The 17,001-nt window shown below is 38.7% G+C and overlaps 2 protein-coding genes across 4 annotated transcripts in view; one reads left to right on the forward strand and one right to left on the reverse strand.

The window, feature by feature from the left end:
- The window catches only part of LOC5515743 (inhibitor of growth protein 1), a 13,791-nt gene extending 803 nt beyond the window's left edge, over nt 1–12,988 (reverse strand). The window contains exons 1-10 of one of the 3 annotated variants that reach the window (XM_032385574.2): nt 6,209–6,337; nt 6,038–6,089; nt 3,200–3,271; nt 2,961–3,118; nt 2,645–2,753; nt 2,480–2,530; nt 1,629–1,743; nt 1,126–1,201; nt 932–970; nt 779–840 (exon numbers count right to left, since the gene is read on the reverse strand). In XM_032385574.2, coding sequence (XP_032241465.1) covers nt 779–840; nt 932–970; nt 1,126–1,201; nt 1,629–1,743; nt 2,480–2,530; nt 2,645–2,753; nt 2,961–3,118; nt 3,200–3,271; nt 6,038–6,089; nt 6,209–6,214 — 740 coding nt within the window. In that variant the 5' untranslated portion in view covers nt 6,215–6,337. Of the gene's footprint in view, nt 1–778; nt 841–931; nt 971–1,125; nt 1,202–1,628; nt 1,744–2,479; nt 2,531–2,644; nt 2,754–2,960; nt 3,119–3,199; nt 3,272–3,555; nt 5,407–6,037; nt 6,090–6,208 lie in introns of those variants that run through there. The other 2 variants (XR_004296986.2, XR_004296984.2) reach the window with 2 other exon arrangements.
- Nucleotides 6,574–17,001, forward strand: part of LOC5515802 (protein similar) — a 23,334-nt gene continuing 12,906 nt past the window's right edge. Inside the window, exon 1 of the mRNA XM_032385571.2 lies at nt 6,574–6,712. Within this exon, the coding sequence (XP_032241462.1) occupies nt 6,681–6,712 (32 nt within the window). The 5' untranslated portion in view covers nt 6,574–6,680. The remainder of the gene's footprint in view (nt 6,713–17,001) is intronic.

Below are 17,001 nucleotides of genomic sequence, written 5' to 3' on the forward strand. Positions count from 1 at the left end.
TATGATACTGATTAAATTTTTATCATAGCATACAGAAAGACATTTTTTTTGCATTAAAGTTGTTAAATTTCTTGAGCAAGTTTCTATGGTGAAGAACGTTTAAAATGGGTCGGCTTATCATGTTTGTAGGCTAAAATAGCACAAATTGAAATATATGCAAATTGCTCGGTTAGGAGATATCAATAAAGAAAGGGCAACAAGGAAATGTTTACAATAACCTTTCATCTCATGATCATGCGGACACACTGCATCATCCTGGTGACTAATTTGTTTTGAAATCTATTATTGACACATTTGCTATTTCAGCCCAAAAACTTGACACATTTTACATACATTTAATGTATTTTTGGCTGCTAAAAGGGGGCCCAGGCCCCCTAGGCCACCACCCCATGGCTACGCCCATGGGTAAGTTGGTAGAGCATCTCTCTGTAGTGTGTCTACCTATTATGGTTGGGTTCCAGGTTTGATTCCTGGTTCCAATGTAAGTTGAGTTCATTGTTCTTCGCATTTGCTTACAGAAATGGAGTTTTCTCCAGGTGCTCTAATTTCCTCCCTCACCAATAAACAAATTCAATCTAAGCTGTATTCCGTGGTCAGACATGAATTGTATAGCAGCTGCCTGAGGCGCCTTCTATGCCTCCTACTCAACCATGTGTTATCTGTGCTCTCAGACTGTCATTCAATATTCCAGCTTTATGGAGGGTGGTTAGCTTTCCAAATTCTATTTATCTGTTTACAAACATTATTACTGTAAGTCATTGGCTGCTGTGTAACTCACCATTTGCCTTTTGGCTTGTGCGAAAGTCCAACACACTGGAAGTGAAACCATTCTATCTGGCACTAGAGGGAAATACCATTATCAATGGGTCAAATGAATTTGAACAGGGAAGCACCAAAACTTCGAAAAAAAAAATCAGAAAATGAATCTTACCTCCTCGTTATCACAACCAATCATTTCACCAAAAGACACCTAGAAACATCAAAATAGTGTGCAGAACTGATTACATTACTCAGAACAGTACAAGCAAAACCAAAAGTGTTTCTGAAACTTTTTTATGATTGACATATATAACACTTTACACTACAATAGTAATAGCTGATCAAAGTACTGTCATAAATACTTACCTGGTTACATAGACAGTAAGTTGGTTCATTTGGATCAATGGGGATGTTATGGGTAGGGGAGTCCTGCGTCTTCTTCCTTTAATAGGTAACAAAAAAATCTATTAGGTTTATCAAATATTGCAGGTTATCTAAAGGATAAGATAACTACTGTGTTCTGTTCTAACATCGCAATAAAGACAATAAACAACACAATTTCCTTGCTGAACTGTGTATTGGCTCGATTCATAGTTAATTACACAAGAATACCATAAATATCTTAATGCACATTTCTGCTAATGTACAAACAGAAATCGAGAAATCGAATATCTGTGTATCAAAGAAATTTATTCAATTTTCATACTGTGTAAATTCTGGGTTGTCTCTCATACAAAAAGCAAGATCATGACCACAGCAAACCGGGATCAAAGTTTGTGTCCAAACAGTCACATTTGCAACTAGGTAGGTTTTTCAAAATGAATGTAATTTGGTCGCATACTAGCAAATTGGCCCTGGGCTTCACTCACTTTCTACTGGTTTTGGCCTTCTTCTTGACAGGCTTCTGTTGATCGCCTCCGCCAGTGCTGACCGATCCCACAGTATCCAAGTCAGCTTTGTCATTATTTCTCTGCCGTCTATTTCCTTTTGGAGTAAACAAAACCATTGTAATGCCATATTTTCTAATACTGTGCATAAAGTAAACAGTTATTAAACATCTTTTTTTAAAGTTAGATATATATAATATATAATACATTCATGAAATTTCAAACATAACACCAGAAATGATTGGAGAGAAATTTATTGGTGAGATTTCATGTTTCTGCAAATAAGATACAGCAACCATTCTACTGCTAGCAACGTTTGACTTAGAGATTAGTATGTCGTTAATGAAAACTAACTATGTTGATTAAACAACTAAGGTCCCTCAGTAAAGCTTAGGTAAACAGGGCTTGCCAATAGGATATACTGTACTTGTATATACCAGGTTGATCCACAAGTTGCAGGTTATTTTGTCTTTTATAATCCCCACAAAAAATTAGCACGTATACAACAGACTTTGACAATGTCATCTATATACCAGATACAAATTCAATTTCAAACAATCAACCTCCAGTATAGTAAACTAACTCACTAGGTGTGAAGTCTTCAATTAGACCTTAGAATTATGTAGATACAATGATGAAATATAATGATACAGTAGAACCACAATATATAACTCCAGCTCTGAAAACAAAACAAAAACTGCTAGCTCAAACTGATTTTAAATCCCCTAAAGACTTATATTCAGTCATTTCTACTCTAATGGCAGAAACTCTCTGCTGATAAGTTTCCCATGAGGGTTTAAGTAATGGGGTTCAACTGTACTTGCAATACCTACTTTTAGTTTTCTCAGACTTTGTTGGAGGCACTATTTCATCTGTTGGCATGCCTGTTTAAAAATCAACAGCCAAAACAAGTTACAATTAGCAGCACTTTTTCACTTAGCATCCCCTGCAACTTTGGTGCCAGTTTTATTCACATTAACAACAGTTGGTACACCTGCCTGTACTTGAAGATTCCTGTTTTACAAGCTGTGCAAACTGGGTGTCATCATTTCGGAATGTGTCAAGATTTTCCATGTCCACTTCAATTTGTCTACTTTTGTTATCAATCTGAAATTTAACCAATATATGAAAATTGTGATCACATGACTCAAAATACATAATAAACGTACATGTTAACAGTGCAAATGAAATCAATTCACATAAATGTGCCTTAAGTAAATGATGGACTTCGAGCCCTAGAGGTCAAGAGTGACGATAATTAGGATATTTCTATAATCAAATAATAACTAACAACAATTAAATGTGATCTCTTACCACATCAACCATATGTGCAACCAATTGAAGCTTTTCGTCACCATATTCCTGGCTCTTGACGAGTCGCCGCTGAATTTGGATCAACCATTTCCTTCTGGAAATGGGGTCCTTATCTCGATTATATGAATGGAGCAGTCTTTCTATTTCTTTAAGTCGGTCTGTGACACAACAATACCAGAAAATCATAAGTTGAACTAAAATAAAGGTTGGTGCTGTCTTAGATTTTTTTATCTCTTCACCTTGATAATGCAGGTCCAATTCCCTCATTTGTGACAAGCTTCTCTGCATATCATCAGGAAGAGATTCTATGTCTGTAGGAGTACCATCATTCATAAATGATTAAAGATTTGTAACCCATATCAACATCTTTCAAACCTACTCTGGTCCAAAAGCCTTAAATGTCTCTAAGTTACTGTCAAGCCAAGCTATCTTGATATGAGGCTCTGTACCCACCTCAACTACAGTTTTGATTTAGCTAGATCCAGAATCTGAGCATGTAGTTATCCCGTGGGCTATAATTTGAATAGATCAGATTCTTTTTACCCCCCTTTCCCCTGGTGCATAGCTACATCTCTACTGTCAATCACTTCTTTTGCCACTTATTTTGGATCAACTCTTTCACACTTCAACTATTCCACTCAATATGTAATAGGGTTGGGGTAAAACACTGAAACCAATGGGTAGGGTGAGCACTGATGTGTGGACACATTGACAAGTAGCAGTTGACAAGTAAAAAAATTTGGACCTGTGGACTAGCTGGCATGTTTTTCAAAGGGGTAGCTAAGGTATTGGCACCTATTCTCATCCACTTTATCTTTCCTCAAAGAGGAATATTTTGCGTCTTTGAGCTGATTTCGACCATTCTTACATGTTTGTTTTTTGCCAACAAAAATCAAAGTAACTTCGAACCCTTTCCCAAACCTATTCTTGCCCAGTTGAACCTATTCTCGTCCGCTCTTAACCTATTATCGTCCATTTGAAAAAAATAGTTTCAGTTTAGCTAAAATTCCACATACAATAATCTCTGATAAATTTAGTTTGCAAAAGTGCCATTCAATTCTAATTTAAGCTTCATTTGGCTCTGCACCAAGTGATTAAAAACTGACATTATGTGTGTGCGACATGCTGAACGGTGAAACATGCAATTGCGCAAATTTGTTTTTAATCGTTCAAGTGGCTGAGAATAGGTGCCGTGGCCGAGGCTAAACCAATGAAAGCTAGCATGAAAACGAGGCTCAAACAAAGGCCAGAACAGCACCCTGGGACACCAACAACAGAATGGCGGTGCAGAGGGATTTTCATCACAATCGGTTAATGTTGGAGATTTTACCAGCATTTTTTCGTCCTCACGTAGTGCAATCAAAAACAATTTTTCGTAATTACTTTATGGTGTGTAAGATAAAAATTCTCTAAGCTACAGTAAGCGAAATAATGAACATTCGTAAAAAGCTTTATAAAACATGTTTCACCTAAGTTGTTTCTTCAGCTTGTTCTTCGTAGTTTACAAAATATTTGACATAATTTTCATGTGGCCAAGAATAGGTCCCAGCGGAGAATAGGTACCAATAACTTATATGTGATTTCAGATTCCATTTCATCCTATTCATAATCTTGAGGTTTACAGAGCAAGCAAAGAATGCTTACATATATGCTCTCTAGATTATACTGTAGGTACAATCTCAAAACAGGTTTTACTGTTTTTTTTTAATCTTTAATTTTGATTATTACCACAATGAGGTGGGACATACCAGCAATGAGGGTCATACAAATATACAGCTAACAACGGATTGCTAGCTCTAAATCTAAACAGTACTTTAAGTGAACAGAGCAACATCTGTAAGCTCAGCATAAGCTAGTTTGCTACCAGAGCCTCTGGAGCCAGGGTATTTTCCTGGCACTATTAATCAATGAAACCGATAATAAATCAATGGATGCTAATCAATCGATTAAAATTGGAAATCTATGGTTAATTGATGTCCAGCAAATTTGTGACTGTGACACTAGTAAACGGACTCCCTGCGAAATGGTCACATTTTATGGGGATTTTCAGGAGCCATCCTACTGGTAAGTTCTTCCTATTGATACGACAGTAACAAGGTCAACAAGGGGAGGATGAGTTCTTAAATTCACATTTGTGTCAAAAACATAATTGCAAAAACCGACCTCGGTATATAGTGAATAAGTTTGTATGTTGGATTTAGCATAATTGCAAAATAAACCATGTTATATAGGACGATTCTATATTTTGTCATGACTTTTTTATTAAGAGAAACATAATTGCAAAAAGTTACCATTTTCTATAGAAAAAGTTAACTGAAAAATTCACATATATGTGTACACCCGGTTAACAAGGTTTTGTGTTAAAAGCTTTTAGGCCATCCTGGGATCTTGCACGACCAGGCTTCACTGGCCCACCCCCTTTTGCTTTGACGGACCTTTGTGGATCCTTGAATAAAAAATGAATGCCATTTATATTTTGTCTAGCCTGCACACAAGCGTCAGAGTGAACGGTAACGTAATTCCAGCCAAGCTTGTGTGGCAAGATGAGTGAAGCGAGCGGCCTGCTATGATCTCTGTTTTGTTACATTAAACTTAAACCTGTTCAACAAACCATGGTTCCACTATGACTATCAACAACACAACAACAATCATTCAGTAAACATATTTTTCAATACACTAACACACATTACAAACACTTTGTTGGCCCCGGAGAATGTTGTGAAAAAATGTTGAAGAAAGGGTAGTCAATAAATGACAGCCGATAATAATCGATAAAATCGATGAAATTAAATATCTTTTTGTGACTATTGATTAAGCATCGATTACCAATATCAATCGATATTAATCGGCTGATTTTATCGATTGGTATCAACTTATCGATTGGCAAACCGATTATCAATTTTCATCGATTAATTACGCCGGGGTATTATTATAAGCTTAAACCTTGTTTATCTCGCAAAGCAAACCAACTTGACAGAGAGGCAAAACAATATGTGTGGGTCCGGCAGGGATAGTTAGTGATAACATTTAGAGATACAGACTATACATGCAACACTACATTTAGAGGAAAGACTCACATTCAAGATATCCCTCTACATAGCCAGTGGAAGCGGCGATGGCGGAATCCGTCTAAAAAACAAGGACAAGTGAAAACTATATAACCACATTGACTTCAGTTTTACAAACGTGAGATTAGAAAAATCCATGCGAAAGTTATCTTTGCCGTTAAAGTTATCTTTATCACTTACCGCCATTTAACCGAGAGTTTATGACTCAAAAAAGGCCCATGAACAACGTTTTTCTGAATAAAACTTGAAGTAGGGAATCACAAACTATGCGACCAGGCCTAATAAATCTTACATGGCTTCTCATTGGCTCTTTGTTTTTTCGCCAGTAACTTTTCTTCGTTAGCCAACCAAAAGTCCTAGTATGTCCCACTTTATTCGGTAAATAAGAAATACGATCCGACGTATTATTGATTTAAACGGGTGCCTTTCGATGCAACTTGCTGGCGATGTTATGATAAAGAATTGTTGTATTTTTACGGTAATTTTCGTAACAGACCACGATAAGTACATGTGTCCAGGAAGAGAGTAACCAGTTGATTCAGTACCGGGACAGTTGAGGGTATTTTGAAGTATCGATCGCCTTTTTGTAGCGCGAAGGACGATCGAGGGAGGAGGAAACGTTCACGCCACTTGTTTAGATTGTCACATTTCGATGGAACCGCCAAAGAAAAAGAAGTCTGGAAGGTAGGGTAATTTTGCCTTGATTTTTAAATATGTACAGTAATATTTGTCGGGCTGTACTTTTGAAGGATTTTAGGAAAACACCGACATTGTTCGCGTGACGTTGCGCGTGTTTCATCTTGTCACTGTCAAAATTCACGAATCTGCAAAAGTCTATGTCACTAATCACAATACGTTCCTTATAATACTAAATAGAGATCTGTCGTTTTCGGAGGGAATTTCGAGGTCTGTATGTACAGGCTAAAAGAAGAGATTTATAGTGCCTTCGAATGTGGCAGGTTTGGACTGTTTTGGAGGATATTAACTTTCGGGACGGAGTACTACCAGGAAATAGTTTAGTCAATTAAAATTTATTACTTAAATATGTAAACCGAAATTTTGATACAAAGTTCGGTCAGTTATCCCTCTGATATTGTATGATACAATATTAGTATATTACAATACAGCAATTTTAATATGATGAAATGAACCAACACACATAAGTATGGCCACTGTACCTAAACAACAATCACCCTGTCTTACTCAGCCAGGGTTTGATGCCATCTCCTGTGTAAAATGGTTGTAGTAATAATTTTAATTAGCAAGAAGGAATACCAAGGCCCTCTTTTTGGAGTCAGGGAAATGTCCCAAAGATAATGGAGCACAAGGTGGGTCTTTGGAAGGTTGGAGTTTGTTTATAGTGGCTGCCTTGCAGTTTTTTTGCAACATTTCTCCTTCTAACCAAATTGCCACATTTCAAATCTTTTCTGCAAGCAATATTAGAGAATGATAACAAAGTAGCAACTTGGCTAACCTGGGTGCCTAACATCCCCTTGCACAAGACCTTCATCTGAAACATACAAAAAGATAATTTATAAGATGCAAAAATACACTATGAGATAAAAAAAAAAAATAATGAGGGTAATACATACTGTAAATAAGTTGTATTGTACTGTATTTGATTTGATTTCTCTGAGTTTGAGAGCACTGGAGATCATCCTTTGTTTTGCTGTAAACCTTCCAAAATACTGTACAGATTGGACTTTGCTTTGATTTATTATCTGATCAGTTGCTTCTTTCCAACTCGAGCTATAATACGCACCCTGATTTTTTAGATCGTTTTCCAAAAAATTAAAGGTCATTTTTGAGGTCATGATAGTGGACTGCTGATTGATCTGTGAGGGATGCTAACCACTCATTTGCAGATAAGTTTGCCAAAAGGAATTATCTCATTTAAAAATCAAAGGTGTTATAGGAGAGGGGCTTGTGGCAAACTTCTTCTGGTGGCAATTTAATGCCTTCTTAATAAACTTGACTGGTCCCTAATTTGATTTTTAGGGAATTTGCCTTCAAACTTGCACCCATATAGACTGAAATCTACAACTCGTCACCAAGAGAGGGATATGTACCAGTGTAAGTGAGGGAATCCCTGGTGATCAGACCTCTTTCAAAGTGAAGTCCACCCAAGTCGGTTGAAAATGATATGCCACCCATTACCCTACCTCACAGATTGAAAAAAATCATAATAGTATTTACCCTTGATTCCCTTTATTGTCAGACAAGAAATAGTTTGCCCTTTTGGCCAAATCTACTACTCATGTCTTAGTGTACTTTCTACATGGTATTATAGAAGCATTCAGCAAGGGACATGTTTATAGACTTTTGCAAAGGTTTTGATCTTATAGATCATAATGTTCTCTGTGATGAGCTTTATGTGTTAGATGTTCACAGGAGGTTAAAATAGGTAGTTCTATTTCCTCTCATGTCTCTTCCAAAGGAACTATCCCACAGGGGACCAAGCTAATTCCCTGTTGTTTGCATTTCTGGCCAATAGATTGTCCGACAACTGGAACACTAGAGCAAAGTACGTTGATGATCTTACACTAGTAGAGATCATTCCTGTTCTCGGCATCATGTCACATTGCAAGAGATGTCTGTTATTTTTCTAATGAGCATGGCATTTCTAAATGTAAAGACATTTTTATAGACTTTTTACATCACAAGCCAAGGGAGTGACATTCTAGATCACTGATAAATAAAACAAATAACCACGGGCCTAGCTTGGTACCCTGTGGTACCCCGGAGGGGACTGGACCCCACTCGGAGTAGCAGCCCTTGGCTAGCTTAATTCGTTGGAATCTATTGGAAAGAAAATTAATGATCCAGTTAACAACGCTACGGGGGATGGCCAACCTACTCAGCTTATCTACGAGAATACTATGATCAATAAAATCAAAGGCTTTGCGATAGTCAAACAACAAAGTTCTTACTGTTGCTCCATTCCCGTCAGTCCCGAGAGCCCAAGCATGCAGCATGCTTATAAGCGCCATGGTGGTAGAAGACTTTGGGATCGCCCCGTATTGGTCTTGGCCAATCACCTCAAGAACCGCTGGTATGACAAAGTCCGTGACCACGAATTCCTCTGCCACCCTAGACACGCACGGTGTTAGTGAAATAGGTCTTAGGTCTTTTTTGAGATCCAACACAGGTTTCGTTTTTGGAAGAAGTGGGACATCAGCCATTTTCCAGATGGGTGGCAGTCGCTGATCTTTAAAGGATGCGTTCAGGATTTGTGTAATCGGTTGGGCCTTTGTGTAATCGGTTGGGCCATGATATCGGAAAACTCTTTCAGAAGCCAGCTCGGCACATTGTCGGGGCCCGAGGCCTTTCGTGGGTGGAGTTTGGATAACACCTTTTGCACGCGATCCTGGGTAACACTAAGGAACACGGGCTCATCCTCCAGGGGAAAGCGCTCGAGCGGCTCGTTCAACCGGTAAACCTCCAAAGGCTCTAAAAAGGCTGAGTTTATTCTGTTTGCCTGATCTTGCATAGGGAGTTCGGAAAAATTCTCGATGTTTATTTGAGTAGTCTAGTCCCCATTTGTTACTTTGGTGCCACAGAGCTGCTTAACCTCATCCCACCATTTCTTGGGGTTTTCGCCCTTTAGTTGTTTCACCTTCGAATCGTAAAACCGGCTTTTGCAGACCTTCCTCTCCCTATTCACCATGTTCCTGAAGAACTTGAATTGAACTGACTCGGGGCCGTGATTTTTAAAGGCCTCTTGTCTCTTGAGTATGATGGATTTAAGACCTGGCGTCATCCATGGTGCGTCGGCTGCACAAATGTGGTACTCTTTTTCGGGCATGATGATGTCAAGCCCAGTACTCACCACTTCAATAAATGTATTCCACATTTGATCGCAGTCCGATAGAGGGGCGAATAACAAGGACCAATCAATGCTGATCAGATATCTTCCGAGTGCGGCCTTGGAACTGGTGTGCAGGTCCCGCTTTATGATAGTTTTCTTGCGGTTGTTGTTTTGTTTCTTGTCTATTGCAGCAGCTAGCACCGTGTTGTGGTCCGACAGACCAAAAGGTGGAAAGGCCTGTGGCGTGGCGTAATGATCGTGCATGTTAGTAAGAATCAAATCCAAGGTTGCATCTTTCCGCGTTGGCACCTTAACAATTTGCTTCAGGCGAAAGTGTCTTAGCAGGCCGCTTACGTCCAGACGGTTGAAATCGCCAGTAAGCAGTATGCCAGAGTTGGGGAACTTTGACTCTACGAGCGCGAGGGACTGGAACAGATGCTCCCGCAGTGACTGGTCGTCTGCGCTGGGTGGGTGATATATTGCAGCGGCAATAATACAGTGGAAACCTCGAGGAAGGCGATTAGGTCTTAAATGCAGCCACAAACTCTCATGATCTTCACAGCAGTTCAGCTCTTTTAGATGTTGGAATCTACAGCCATCTTTGATATACGCGCACACTCCACCATGCATCTGTTCCATCCAATCACGGCATACCACACTAAAGTCAGGAATATTAATGACTCCGTCGGACACGCTTTCTTTTAACCAAGTTTCGGTAATAAAAACAAGGTCGGCTTCTTTGCGCAAAACGAATTCTATTACTTCATCGATTTTTGGAGCAAGTGACGTAACGTTAGAGACAATCACATTTGGAACTTTGGCGCGTAAATGTCTCCGAGTAGGTCCGGTTTCGGTTTCTCCAATGTTGTTTTTGTCGCTGGGCTGGGTGTCACATTGAATATTAATAAGTTCTGGTTTGGAGTATGCAAATTGATCCCTTCATTGAGGTTGGAAATATCGGGAACCGAATACATTTCTGCCAAGCCAGGAACTGCACTTCCCTCTCTGCGACTAGTAGAACCCGAAGTAGGTCTTTGCTTCCGTTGTCCAGCCCGTTTGCTCCGACGAGTAGGACGTAAACGTGATATCTGTAGCCCGTTTAGAGTATCCCACAGGTTACGGCTGAGTGGTTTCGCCTTGGCTGATGTAAAAACTGCTTTTAAAGCTTCCCTGGTGTAGAATAAGGCCATTTCCAATCAATGAAGAGTAAAACACAGGTAGGGAACTGTGTAGGTCTGATGGTGGTACGGATTTGGTCGTAAAACTGCTTGGTTAAAATGAACTTTATGGACAGTCGAAATTTTGCATGCAGCCGGTTAGGCGCACAACATTCATTCCCCACACTTATGGAAGTACGTAGACGACACCACGGTCTCCGAAGTGGTATTGAAAGGGGAATTAAGCAGCGCTCAGGGGTTGGTCAACGACATCATTGAGTGGTCCCACGACAATAGAGTAGTCCTTAATCCTGATAAATGCAAAGAGATGAGAATTTCGTTTGCCCGCTCGCCTCGACCTTTCGATGCCATTACCATCGAGGGAAAGGAGCTTGAGGTCGTTAAATTATTAGCAAAATAAATTATAAGCACGAAATTATTAGGGCTCACAATAAGCGATAACTTGTCGTGGAACGCTCATGTGAACGAGGTAGTCAAGAAATCGAGCAAAAAGCTATACTTTTTAATCCAACTTAAAAGGGCTCGGCTACCTCCCTCAGACTTATCTTTATTTTACAAAGCTTGCATTCGTTCGGCCGTCGACTATGCGGTGCCGGTTTTTCATAATGCCCTGCCGCAGTACCTAAAAAATGAGCTTGTACGTATCGAGAAAAGGGCGCTATCTATAATTTTGCCCCGTACGAGCTACGATGGTGCTTGTGATTTGTTGGGCATAACACCATTTAGAAGTGCACCACGGCCTAATTTGGAGCAAGCTCTTCGACGAAATAGTTTCTGATCCGAATCATAAACTAAAGAGCTTGCTGCCTCCATCAAACATTTCAAGCCATAACCTTAGGAAAAAACGGCCCTTTGCCTTGCCCCGCCTCAAAACAAACAGAGCCATGAATTCTTTTTTTACATTCTCGATGGCCAACAAATCTTAAATGGAGAGTATATATGGTTTTTATGGATTATGATTAATTTTATATAGGATGAACTTTATCACGTTTTTAAATTTTTATATTTTATATTTATTACTGTATATAGTTAAATTTATTATAGTTGTAATATAGTATCTATTGTTTTGTAAATGCCTAATTCAGCTTAAGGGCTGCTACGCAATTTTTTCCTAATAAAAACTATCTATCTTCTATCTACTACCCTCTCCCCTTGCAGTTCTCTAAACATGCAGTACAATTACAAGGGGCACTATTTAAAAGCTTCTCTGGGTTCAGTTGCGGATAACCTCAACTGTAATACGCATTGTGATTACATTGTCAAGGCACACATTATGAACTCTCAAGAAATCATGCATATCAGAATTGGACCTCATAAGGTCTGTTAATAAGGTCTGTTGTGGAGTATACTTCCCTTGCTTGGGCAGCACTGCCAGTCTGACTTTGTTTAGAGCGTTCAGAAGTCATTTACCCAGGCTGTACTTATGACGAGGCACTTCAATGCTACGGCTTGTCGACTCTGTCTGATCGCCGTGTCACAGCCTGCCAAAAGTTTTGGCAAAGGACCAGGAACATGAGCTTTCTAACTAACCTGTTGCAAAAGTTCACTAGTGTCCCCCATCAGTACGGTTTGTGGTCTGGCACAATGAGGCAAGGAGCTATGCCCCTTCCTTTGATATCCTCTATAATTTCCATCCAAAAATACAGTTGACATTCCAAAAGACATTCACGAAAGGAGTGCCCCTTGAGGGTAAACTGCAATCAAAAAGAGGTGGAAAAAAATTAAATACACTAAAGTAAAAGTGAGGGTTAGCTTACTGTAAAGAGTAGCTGTTGCCTTCTGTATGTTACCCTGGGTTCATTGTGTCTAGGACCTCTAACATGCATAAGCCTGTCATATTTAAATCTGGCCTTATTAGGAAGTATCAAATGTTCTGCAAATAAATCATGGTGCACAGGGCGCAGTCATCATAGGGTAATCTCAGTCCCTTTCAGATGCTAGATCAGTGTCTGCATGACATTACAAAAGGTTGTTAATGTTTATTGACATAATATTTCCTTATTATAAGCAATTTGTTTTTTGTAAAAATCACTCTACTACACATGCAACTTTGTTAATTAGAGACAGTATACAGAAAGCAATAAAAGAGGGCTATTGCCCATGTGGAATCTTTTGAGATTTTTCCAAAGCTTTCAATACGGTTAATCACATTGTCATTGGGACGGGATCGAGACTTTCATCGTAACCATGAAATTCACTATCCAAAAGCTCGGGTTGTGATTCAAGAAGCTCCGACTCCGAGTCAAAACTAGAGCTATCGGATAAATCTTCGCTTTCTGAAATACTGCGCTGCCTCGTTAACGAAGCCATAAGATTTTAGTTCGGAAAGTGTCGAGATAAAAGAAATTCTTTGAGTATTTTAAACTAGAAGCGGCGTCTGAGCTCGCGAAGCGTATTGAGTATGTGACGTAGAAGGTGAGAAACCGCATCCTTTTCGCGGGCTCGAGAGAGATCAAATCATTTGATTTCCGTAAATTGAAGATCAATGGTTCAGGAAGTACCTTACTAACAGAAGGCAACATGTTTCAATTTAAACATCCCACTCTGAATACGCTTTGATTACTCGTGGGGTCCCACAAGCTTAGTATTGGGCCCCCTTATATTTCCCCTATACATTAATGATTTTAATAATTGCTGTTTATACATATTTTGACTTCCACATTCTTCCACAATCTTATACATGTTTTTCATTTGCGACGATTTCCAAATTTAGGGCATTTTCAAATCTAGAGCTTACCTTAAATATTAGTAAGACAAAATATCCACCTTCGCCAAAAGCTTATTGATTATGTAACCCGTGTTTCTCCATGATGAACTAAAGCAGGTAAAGTGCATCAAATATCTTTGAGTCATGATTGACTCCAATCTTACTTGGAAAGAACATACTGTATTTAGGATATTGCTATGAAAATGAAATGCAGTGTTGGTATTTTATCCAAGGTATGTCATTACTGTATAATAATAATAATATCAGCATTTATATAGCGCCTCATCAATAATTGCCCTAGGCACTTTACAATTATATATCAATTAAATAAACATTACACAATTAAAAATCACCCTGACAATACATTGTGTCTAATAGGAAATGTTACATTTATAAAAATCGATATTATAATTAAAAAATATATATATTTGTATGTAATGTATAATTAACAGTGATATTAAAAAAAATGAATTTTAAACTAATTATAAATTAAATGCTTCTTTAAAAAGGTGAGTCTTAAGGCATTGCTTGAAAGTATTAAGATTTTGCATTGTCCTTAAGTGAAATGGCAACTCATTCCATAGTTTAGGAGCCGCAATCGAAAAGGCGCGGTCACCATAGGTCTTCAAATTGCCCCGTTTGACCTGAAGGTATTGTTGAGAAGCAGACCGTAGTGATCGGGAATGAGTATACTTGCATAGATCTTTAATATATGGTGGAGCCATTTCATTGAGAGATTTAAAAACGGTCAGTAAAACTTTAAAAATTATCCGGTACTTTACTGGTAACCAGTGGAGATCTTGCAGGATAGGTGTTAAATGCTCAGTCTTCTTTGTTAAGCTGTAATATGAGCAGCTGTGTTTTGAATAAGTTGTAATTTATGAATTTGGTAGTCAGGTAATCCATAAAGGAGGGAATTGCAATAGTCTAGTTTTGAACTGATAAAGGCATGTATAAGTATTTCTGTGGAATTCTTGTCAAGGTACTTCCTAATTTTGCCAATGTTTCTAAGGTGGCATCTTGCAGATTTACATACCGTTTTGAGATGATCTTCAAAAGAAAGATACTTATCAAGAATTACTCCCAGATTCCATGCAACGGAGGCAGGTTTGATGATTTCATCAACCACCTTTACATGTTCAAGACCTGGGGGAAGGACAGAACTTGGAGGAAAAAAGAATAAGTTTTGATTTATCATGATTTAGTTTTAGCCCATTATGCACCATCCAGGCATTGATCTCATGAACACAACATTCAACTTTAGTTTTAGCCATCAAAAGTTCATCTTGTGAATTACCTCAAAGAAAAGAAACGTAAAGTTGTGAATCATCCGCATAAAGGTGGTATAGAATGCCATGTCGTGCTATGATCTGAGCAATGGGCGAAGTATAGGCAAGATAGAGTAGCGGACCTAGGACAGAGCCTTGAGGAACACCTCATTCCAGGCTACGCAAAGATAACTTGCAGTCCTCAACCCGTACATACAGTTTGCAGGATGTAAGGTATGAGCGGAACCAAGCGAGAACATTGCCAGTCAGGCCATAACTCAATGAGAGACGTGAAAGAAGAATGGAATGATCAACGGTATCAAATGCCGCTGACAGGTCAAGCAGTAGCATCAATACCGAGTTTCCACCATCAATGGCACATAAGATGTCATTCTGCACCTTAATAAGAGCTGTCTCCGTGGAATGGAATTTCTTATAAGAAGATTGGAGGGAAACATCTAAATTATTGCTTACTATATGCTTTGTCAATTGTTCAGCGACAGCTTTTTCGATCACCTTAGAAACCATCGGTAGGTTAGAGACTGGACGAAAGTTAGGGTAAAGTAGGTGATTGGCATTGTGCTTTTTCAATGAAGGGTGAAGTTCAGCAACTTTCATTGGGTCAGGCATTACACCTGATGAAAGCTAGGTATTAACAATCTGTATGTGCCTAAGCCTATCCTTATTCAATCGCTCTATACTCTAATTAATCCATATTTGATTATATACCTTAACAACATAGGGAAACACCTAGCCAACAACCTCTTATCCTCCAAAACAAGGCTATAAGAATAATTACAGTTTCAAATTATCAAGCTCACTCTAGCCCAATCTTCCTCTAGTTAGAAACATAATAATTGCCAATAGAGTAAGCTAATCCGAAATTATCACATTTTTATCCACAAGAGCTTATTTGTGTTTGATTTCCAATCTAATTTGTTACCATCTATCTACCTTTTGTGACTTCACACCTTTCAATAAAATGCATAGTTACAATACTAGACTAGCTTAAAAAAACACTATCTGTCAAAAACAAGAACTTACTTTGGAAAATTCAAAATTTGTTATGTAGGAGCTAAGTATGGAACTCTGTTCCTGGATGTCAGGCATGTACACAGGGCACCCCCCTTGGCGGCCAGAACATGGGTCATTTCTTATTAAGGAATTTTCAAATGCAATGCTTTTTCCATATGCCTGTCACTGCCCTGCCCCCCCCCCCCCCCCCTAGGCCAATCCTGGGTACAGGCCTGAATGTTACCTGTATGTGTTTGCATACCTGTCAACTCTCCCGCATTAGGCGGGAGTCTCAAGATTTTGACCCCTTCTCCCGCTCTCCCGCGTTGAGCACCAAATCTCCCGCTTTATAGCGATTTTTACCGCTTCAGAAAAATTATTCTATAGAAAATCGTCATTTTAAATATTTAAAACAATAATTCCCTTGCGAACGCAATTTATCTAACACCCTCGTGAGATCTATAAGTGGATTTGTTCGCGAAAGCTTTCTTTACGGCAAACGCCTGCCAGGTTATACCCATCCCTCCCCCCAAAAAAATGAATATACCCCACCCCTCCCCCTACAAATTCTCAAGCCTTGAGATTTTCGGAGGTTGACAGGTACGTGTTTGTTATAACTGTTTCTTTTGTTGTTGTTGTTGTTGTTATTGTTGTTCTAAGTACTGACTGACTGACCATAGCTACCTAAATTGATTAGCTTTGCTATTTCTAGGCAGTTGTGATCCTCTCAATTAATTTAATTATTTTCCTTCCAAACTGTCACTGTAATACTTCAGAGGGCACAATAAATATATGTTGTTTTGTTTGTTGTTGTTTATACCATAGTACCATAGTATGTCGATACAATACTATGACTGAATTTTACAATAGAAGCAAAATATATAATTTAAAAACTCTTTTTTACTGCATTCTTTCGTGGCATAGCCACATGGAAGCTTTATTTATCCGTTCTCGTTTCCGAGACTAGACTAGTTGAGTACTTTAGTTGTAAACAATGA

Source organism: Nematostella vectensis, chromosome 2 (assembly GCF_932526225.1).
Source record: "Nematostella vectensis chromosome 2, jaNemVect1.1, whole genome shotgun sequence".
NCBI classification, from domain to species: Eukaryota; Metazoa; Cnidaria; class Anthozoa; order Actiniaria; family Edwardsiidae; genus Nematostella; species Nematostella vectensis.